Source organism: Lithobates pipiens, unplaced genomic scaffold (genome assembly GCF_037356315.1).
Source record: "Lithobates pipiens isolate NorthernLeopardFrog02 unplaced genomic scaffold, aLitPip1_a1.2 Scaffold_18, whole genome shotgun sequence".
NCBI classification, from domain to species: Eukaryota; Metazoa; Chordata; class Amphibia; order Anura; family Ranidae; genus Lithobates; species Lithobates pipiens.
The window spans coordinates 320,728,430-320,737,782 of record NW_027507758.1 but is presented as its reverse complement, the minus strand read 5'-3'; the positions used below and the strand labels follow the sequence as shown (position 1 = coordinate 320,737,782).

The 9,353-nt window shown below is 41.8% G+C and overlaps 1 protein-coding gene across 1 annotated transcript in view; it reads right to left on the bottom strand.

The window, feature by feature from the left end:
* Nucleotides 1–5,222: 5,222 nt before the first annotated feature.
* The window catches only part of RNGTT (RNA guanylyltransferase and 5'-phosphatase), a 463,180-nt gene continuing 459,049 nt past the window's right edge, over nt 5,223–9,353 (bottom strand). The window contains 1 exon segment of the mRNA XM_077487269.1: nt 5,223–6,048. Coding sequence (XP_077343395.1) covers nt 5,885–6,048 — 164 coding nt within the window. The 3' untranslated portion in view covers nt 5,223–5,884.

The window sequence follows — 9,353 nt, the reverse complement described above, 5'->3', positions numbered from 1 at the left end:
TCTGCAATAAAATGTGTCATTTTACTTAAGATATCTATTGTCTCTATAAAGGTACGATTAAAGTCCAACTTTTTTGCAACCCTCCCAACCCTTTTGGTTTGGTGGTTGGAGAGGATATTGGATAATATTTGGATTAGGGATAGTATCCATCGAGAATAATGCACACAACACAAACCAGCCCTTTAGTTTTTAGTTTTAGATGTCGTAGTCTGCTTGATGTTAGACTTTAAAAATCCGCTTGCTCAGTTTTAGGTGTTTCAGTGAACTTACAGCCGTGTCAACAGGAACTTACAGCCGTCTCAACTGCTTTTAATGTAGGTGCTTTATGAACAGCACCTAGAAAGGAAATGAGCTATCATAAAAATAGGATTTTTTGATCATACTTACCTGTAAAATCCTTTTCTTTGAGTACATCATGGGACACAGAGTTAGGCTAATATTAATTACCTACTGGGTTATACACCACCTCTAGGTGAATGGGCACTGGTAGACAAAGTCTTAGACGGGAAGTGATGATTCCTTAAATAACCCCCCCCCCCCCCCCATACAGGAAGTACATCAGTTTTGTAGCAAGCACTAAATCCGCAAAAGAGGGGAGCCATCAGACTTGATACAGCAGCCCAAAGTACACTGCAGACGAAAGCCAAATCCTCAGCTGCTCGAACATCCACTTGATAACATTTTGTGAACGTATAAACTGAAGACTAGGTAGCAGCCTTACAAATCTGAGCCACAGATACCTGACGGCGAAAGACCCAAGAGGTTCCTACACCCCTGGTAGAATAAGCGCTCACCCTAAAGGGAGGAGCTTTATGCTTCAGACCATAGGCCTGAATGACTAATTGGTGGACCCAATTGGCAATGGAAGCTTTTGAAGTTGCCTGCCCATTCTTGGGTCCTTTTGGTAAAACAAATAAGAGTTTGATCTTTGGATCTCTGCAGATCTAGACAAATAAAACTTGACTGCACGGACAACATCCAAGGAATGCAGTCGTCTCTCTTCCGCCAAACAAAGCTAAGAGAAAAAAGAAGGCAAAATAATGTCCTGATTTAAATGAAAGGCCGACACCACTTTTGACAAAAAGGATGAAACAGGTCGTAACACAACCCTGCCGTGGTGAAGGATCAAGCATGGTCCCCTGCACGAAAGGGAAGTCAACTCTGACACCCTTCTAGCTGCAATGATGGCCAGCAGGAAGGCTAGCTTGTGTGACAGCAAGTCTAATGGAATTTCCATGATAGGCTCAAATGGTTGTTTCTGTAACACAGACAGCACCAAGTTCAAGTCCCAAGGACACATAGGTGACCTAACGAGGGGAAGCAAACGAGTTGCCCCATGCAAAAAGGTTCAGACCAGCGAATGGGAGGATAAAGGCCTTTGGAAGAATACTGACAGAGCCAAATTCTGCCCTTTGATTTGACTCAACGCCAATTTATTTTCCACAGCTGCCTGTAGAAAAGAGAATTCTCCCAATCACGTATTTCCGAGAATGACATTTTCTGGCTTCACACCAAGCAATATAAGTCTTCCAGACCTTATGATAGATCTTCCTAGTGACAGCTTTTCTAGCATTCACTAGGGTAGACACCACTGGTCCCGAGATGTCACGGTCCTTCAACACCCTGGTTTCAATAGCCATGCCATCAAATTTAGAGAATGTAAATCGGGGTGGAATATAGAATCTTGAACAAGTAGATAGGGGTGGCGTGGAAGCGACCAAGGCCCATTTATTGCCAATCTCCCAATCTCCAGAAACCAGGACCTTCTGGGCCAGGCTGGTGCCACCAGAATAAATGGAACCCCCTCTCTCTGAATCCTGCACAACAAATGTGGAAGGGATCACGGGAAAGCATAAACCAGGGAGTACTGGCTCATGGAACTACCAGAGCATCTGCTCCGTTTGCCACAGGACCCCTTGTTCGGGACACAAATTGCTGTAGCTTCTTGTTGAACCTGGATGCCAATAAGTCGACCTCTGGCCATCCCCAATGCCAGCAAATTTCCTGGAACACCCCTGGGTGTAGGGACCATTTGTTTAGGCAGATCTGCTGGCGGCTGAAATAATCTGCCTTCCGGTTCTCTACTCCCAGCATATGGACTACCGATAGAATTAGCACAAGTCCCTCTGCCCAGGCTAGAATGTGGTTCATCTCCTTCAGAGCTGAACAACTTCTGGTACCGCCTTGGTGGTTTATTTAGGCCACTGCAGTGGCATTGTCAGACTGAACCCCGATAGAGCAGTCCTGAAGCTCCACCGTCCAGAACCGTAGGGCCAGATGTACTGCCCGTAACTCCAGTACGTTGGTGGGCAGGATCTGTTCTGTCATTGACCATTACCCCTGAGCTGTGAGCCCCTCTAGGGTTGCTCCCTAGCCTGAGAGACTGCATCTGTGGTCAGCACTCTCCAAGTTACCGGGAGTGAAGGTTTTCCCTTTCGCAGGTTCTGATCCTGTAATCACCAGTTTAGGCTTAAGTGTGCCCAAAGAGATAAGAACATTGGATAATCCAGGGCTTGTGCTCTCCTGTTTCAAGACAACAAGATGTCTTGTTGTATAGGCCTGGAATGGAACTGGGCATATACTCATATGCTCATACAGAGCCAAAAGGAGGGTTGTCTTGTGTCCCTTATCTGATGAACCTGATCCTTCAGGGTGGCAAAAATACACTTGCTTGGACTGTATCTAGGATCAGACCTAAATACTTCAAACTTTGAGCTAGTCTCAAGGCTGACTTTTTGGTATTTATGACCCAGCCTAAGCATTTCAAATACCGCACTGTGCATGTTATGCTCTGTTCTAGAACCTGTATTGAGTAATCTCTGAGCAGGAGGTCATCCAGATAACCGATCACTAAGATCCCTAGGGCTCTTAAAAGACCCAGTACTGGTGCTAGGACCTTTGTGAACACCCGAGGAACTGTGGCAAGCCCGAAGGGTAGAGGCACAAACTAAAAATTACGTTCCTCTACTGCAAATCGCAGGAACCTCAGATGAGGCCGAAAGATAGGTACGTGTAAATACGTGTCAGAAAGACCATCTGGAGCGAGGCTACAACTGAATGGACAGACTCCATCTGAAAGCACTGGATTAGTAGATACTGGTTCAGGGATCTTAGATCCAAGATGGGCCTTGTGTCCCTGTTTGGTTTTTGAACCATAAACAGGTTTGAATAAAACCCCCCGCCCTTTTCGGATACAGGAACCTGTACAATCACTCCTTGATACACTAAATGATATAGTGCCTGAAACAGTAATCCGAGGGAACGCTGGATCTTAGAAACTTCTGAGGTGGAACTCCCCGTAACTCAAGCTTGTAACCATGGGATATAGTCAAGTTGACCCACTCATCCTGAACCACTGTTCTCCAAATGTCCACAAAGTGCAGCAGCCTTCCCCCCACCCGATAGAGTGGGGGCGTTCCCTCAAAAGGAGGGCTTGGTGCTGGGTTTAGAAGAGCTTTGGACCCATGGCTTTTTCTGGCCCTAGCCCTGTGGCTTGGCCCGGGCTCTAGGGTCCTGTTGGTGTTCTCAGCGCAAACTGCCTTTGCGCTGAGAGACCTGAGGAAGCAGTCCCCTCCGAAAAGCTTTAGGATATATTTGTCAGGGGAACCTACCAATAACTTCTTACAAGGAAGCTAGGCTGAGCAGCTCTTAAGCCACAAAAGTCTGTGCATATGTACAGGCAGGAGAGACATATGAGAAACCTGTTGTATTGAATTCTTTAACCACTTAAGGACTGGGTCTCTTTTTTTAGATGTGTTGTTTACAAGTTAAAAACTGTTTTTTTTTGCTAGAAAATTACTTAGAACCCTCAAACATTATACATTTTTTTCTAACACCCTAGAAAATAGAATGGCGGGCGTTGCAATACTTTGTCACACCGTATTTGCGCAGCGGTCCTACAAGCGCAGTTTTTTTTGGAAAAAATACACTTTTTTAAATTAAAAAAATAAAACGGTAAAGTTAGACCAATTTTTTTTTAAATTGTGAAAGATGATACTCCGAGTAAATTGAAACCCAACATGTCACGCTTGAAAATTGCACCCGCTTGTGGAATGGCAACAAACTTTTACCCTTAAAAATCTCCATAAGTGACATTTAAAAAATGCTATAGGTTGCATGTTTTGAGTTAAAGAGGAGGTCTTGGGCTAGAATTATTGCTCTCGCTCTACCGATCGTCGTGATACTCGCATGTGTGGTTTGAACACAGTTTTCATATGCGGGCAAAGGGGCGTGGCTGTATTTGGGTATGACACGAATCTCTGTGTGGCCAGATTAGACTACAGAGCATGCATGGCTCTGAGTACGCACAATGCCTATGGTGAAGCCATGTGCGCCATGGCTGCCAAACAAGCAAACTGCTGTCAGACAAGCAAAAAAAATGTACACTTTGCAAACACCCACAACTAGCCCAAAATGCCCCTGTATGGTCACCGCATACAGGTGTCCAGCCTCTAGCTAGCTTGACTGATTGTTACAATCACTGGGACACACAATAAGTAAATAAATGGGTTTCACTTGCCTGTCTAGGCACAGGGCAGCTTAGAAACTAAGAGCCCAATCTTCACCAATCATGGCGGGTTCCTGTCACTTGGGGAACTTCAAGGACTGGGTACCCTTTTCATGTGTAGGGTCCCCTTCCCTGGACCTGTACAGCACCCTGCAGGAATGCCTTAGCGTTGTGGTGTCCAGGATTCCACTTCGCAGGGTCCAATGCCCGGAGGTCGCATTACAGGCAAAACCTTGCAGGATCTTGTGTCTTTTTTGCAAGGCTCCGGTACCATTTATCTAAGCATATAGAGCCTGTGTCAAATGGATCTGATCGGTCAATCCCTTGATTTATTTAAGAACCGTTTGTAGGACTAGAGACCTGGAGCTCAGAGAGCTCAAAGAAATGTGCCCATCGACCTTGCAGACAATGGTAAAAAAATTAATGCGCTTCCTACATGGGAGGGGTTATAATGGGGATCACTTCCTGTTTAAGACTTTGTCTACCAGTGTCCATTCACCTAGAGATGGTATATAACCTAGCAGTTAATGAATATTAGCCTAACTCTGTGTCCCATGATGTATGAAGAAGAAAATAAGATATTTCCCAGCCATCTGGAAGCTTCTTATCCCCAAGTATACTTAGCTGTTTTCCACTCACTACCCAGTATGCACATCACAGTCTGCAAGGCCAACATTACACCAATCATAAACATACAGAAAATTATACAAAGATACAAATTTCCACTTTTTTTAATCTGAAAATATGAAGCAAAATTTAAAACAGGCAAAACTAGACAATGTTGTTTTCTATACAGGTCAATCAATATTTAGAGCCGTCATCTTCATGTTGAAATAATGGAAAACAAATGCACATTAAATAATTCTTAACATACACTAACCAATTAAATAAAATAAAAATATATTTAAGGATGGAAGGGGGAAGCCATCCTTTTATATCCATGGTGGACAAATACATAAGAAAAAACTAAAGTTGAGTTCTTTGAGCTGACTGTTCTTCTAGCTCATCTTCAGGGAAAAAAACGTCTTTCAACGTCTCTAATTTGATGCTTTGCGTTCTATGTACTTTCATGCTGGAGTCAAGGTAAATGCACTTAGTCTTTGATGTGTATTTTGAGAAAGTATCTTTGTGACATTAAGAGAGCTACAATAAGAACTATGTGCAAAAAGATTTTTTTGTTTTGTTTTTCTTTTTTATGAAAAGGTACTTATTGCAAGAATGTGACACTGGAACATGTGTATGAACTTCCCCCTTGGAGATGTCTCTTGCTTCACACAATCTGCATCTCAGTTAACATTCCATGAAATTTTAGGTGGTGCTGAGGGCATGAACTTCCCCCTCCGAGATGATGTCTCTTTGCTTCACTTAATCTGCATCTCAGTTAACAACCCGTGATATTTTAGGTGGTGGTGGGGGCATAAGTTCAGCATCAGGATCCAGGGGCTGCTTCCGAATCTGTCCCTGAATAGCTCCTGTATGTCGGTCAATTAACTCAAACAGCATCTCCTTGGTTACTGGATTCTGGATACTGTTGCAAACCGCTACAAAACAGAATGTGTAGGAGAAGTTTATACAACAGTTAGAGTGATATATTTCAAATACTGTATAGATCCTTATATTGCAATGCAATTGGCGAAAAGTGATGACACCAATTTTTTCTTAAAACAAAGTTTTTCTCAAAAAAATGAATTTTATTGGAATTTAGAGAAAAATCACTTTCCCCCAAAATGCTTTTCCCATAAAAGAAATTCACAGTTCATAAAAAGAAGCTTGTGCTGTGTGAAATATGGAGGCTACGCTTTTTTTTGGTGAAAATGCTAGCTGCTCTCTTCAATACTTTGAGCCACTGACTTGGAGCAAACATATAGCCAGTGAACCGATTTGAAAATTAGTTCACGGCCTGTGTCCTAGAAAGCACTGAAACCTTTTGATTACTGACAACCAGCATTTTCATACAGAGAGATCAGTAATGGCTGCCAACATTATCCTACAGTCTACATTCAGATCACAGTGGGCATGCACTGATGGATGTCATTGGCTGCAAAAATAGAGAATATCCCCTAAACGGTGAAGGTCTAGGAGATATTGCTTGTAACTACAGGTAAACTTTATTGTAAGCTTACCTCTAGGCATAAGTCACCAAGCAAGAAAAAGGAAAAAGAAAAAAGAAAAAAGAGTTTACTACTACATAACAATCTGTAACCTGCCTACAAATATAATCTGTCTAGAAATAGTTATGGAAAGATTTAGGGTGTTCTTCAAGTGCAGACAATTTCATAAAAGGTACCTACAGATATTGGAAAATATTCACCCAATCCAGCCAATTACAGTCAAATAAGTGAATGTGTGTTTGTATAGAACCCTGGCTGATGCTACCTAATCTAGCCTACATGTGAAATAAATAGATGATTATCTTGGGTCTATTTTCCTAGTTGATCACTACTATTTCCCACAGAGGTACAACCATTCATGCACATGCAACCTCAATGTACACTGTTCATAGACATATTTTTTTTATTAGAAAATGTTAAGTGGCTGGACACGATCTAATGTTGACCACTATATTTACCAGCAATCAATGTTTGTGGCCAGTAAGTATAGGAATAATGCTTTGCACACCTCTACTGTATCGGGGAAAGTACTTTTGAGAAATGATATAAAATTAATCTCTTCTTGGGTACATGTTTATAAAAAGTTTATAAAACAGTAGGTGGTCATATAGCCAGATAATTCAAAGCTAAACACCTGCTGAGAGGGAACTGGGAGCAACTTCAAAGAGAGCTGCAGGTCACTGGTTGCTTTAGATGAGCAAATTAATTTGCGGCTTTCTGTGAATATGAGAAATCCGATACATTACAAGTTCATCACTATCTGGCTGATTATGCGCATGGCTCCTTATGTTTTACAGTAGATGGTACATTATTCCCATTGGGATGCAAAAGAGGCAAAGTAAATGTGAAAAGTCACCTTAATATTCTATTCCACTATTTTAAATATTTACTGCATATTATTTACAGATGCCATCACCCTACAGTTTTTTTTTAGGGCCCGTTCACAGGCTTTGGGGTTGTGTTGATGGCATTAGTTTAAAATGCTTCTAAGATAATTCTAAATTCATATTTTACCTCCTTCTGAATTGCCTTTGACCAGCTTCAAGTAGGATTCACCTCCTAAGAGACTTTTATGGGAACATAAATCCTGTCTAATGTGGACAAAATCTAGTCAACACAGGCAAGTAAAGTAAGCTTGACAGAAATATGTGGGGCACCAAGACTTTCTTTTAATAATGGTTATAAATCTCAGAACAGAAGAATTAACAAAGAGCATCCTCATATAGTTATGCACTTGCCTCAGTTTATAGTACTTAGTGTGGAGTATGTCGGCACTCTCCTTCCTCCGATAACTAAATGAGTTACTTCTGACATTTTTTCCAGGCACCAGGGAATTCTGGGAGATGATCCTGTCCACCCTCCAGCACACAGCAGGTGAATGACAGCCTCAGATTTACATATTTCCCGGTGAGATTGTGTAGTGTCCTTTTCTTCCACTCAATTGTCCGATTACACTCAGCTCTGTGCTGTGCACTGTGTGACATTATATCCCCTGCCCCGTGCCTTCGAGAAGCGAAGAAATGCCATCTAAACTGTTTACTTTAAAAGACTGTAGAGCCAAGAGGGCTTCAGATTAACAGGTACAGCTTATGTAGGCGGTCTATTTTATCACTTGTGTATCACCTGAGGCTTATGTAGGCGGTCTATTTTATCACTTGTGGCTAGACACTTCAATGGGCTTATGTAAGCATTATCACTTTAAATGATGGATTTGGAACATTCAGATCAGGAAAGTTAAATTCTTAAATTCTTATTTGCATTCCATTTTTGTGTCAATAACAAAGCATTGTAGCAGAAGGAAAAGCATAACAAAATTAATTTTTGAAGAGAAGTTTGCAATGGCAGCATCTATGTTTTTCTCAAGATAGATTACTTTACTCAACCACATAAAGAAAACATATCTCCATCACAGAGGCAATGTGTTAAGGAGTAATGATGGAAGTGTTCAAAGAAATATTATTTTTGTCTTACCTGTAGAATCATTTTCTTGGAGTACATTACAGAGCACGGGATCTTATTCTTAGACTATGGATTATGCAGCATGCTTCAGGAGATTAGATGCTGGCAAAGCAAAGCTGTCATAATTGCCCTATGCAATCACTCCAACTCTCAGCAAGCCCCAGTTTTTTTGCAAGCAATAATGGAAGTGGATCAAAAGAAGCAGAGGGGATGGACCTGAGCCCTATAATGTACTTCAATAAAAATAATTTACAGGTAAATCAAACATCCTATTTTGTTATTTGTACAGTACAGGACACAGGTCTTAGACCATGGGACATCCAAATGAGAACAAACCAACCTTAACAGGCCCACATAACATACAGGTCAAAATCAAACGCAAAGAGCAGCATGAAGCACCTTATAGCTGAAATTTAACAAATGTACACAGAAGCTAACGTTTGTTAAACTAGGAAAAAGGTGCTGAAAAGCCCATGAAGTGCGAACAGAACTAGTTGCATGCACCTTTACAAGGAACAGTGGAACCTTATCCTTTAGACCAGTGGTCTCCAAACTGTGACCCAGGGGGGCGGATGTGGCCCTTTGCCTTAATCTGGCCCTTAGGGAACTATTTTACCAACTGACACCAATGATGGGGCACCATTCCTCCCACTGACATGATCAATGGGTCACAATTCTTCCTTTGATACCGATAGCTTTGCACTAGTTGGATCTACTTGTATTTTGAATTTAATTTGTTGGTAGAGTGGAAGCCAGTGGAGGGATTGGCAGAGAAA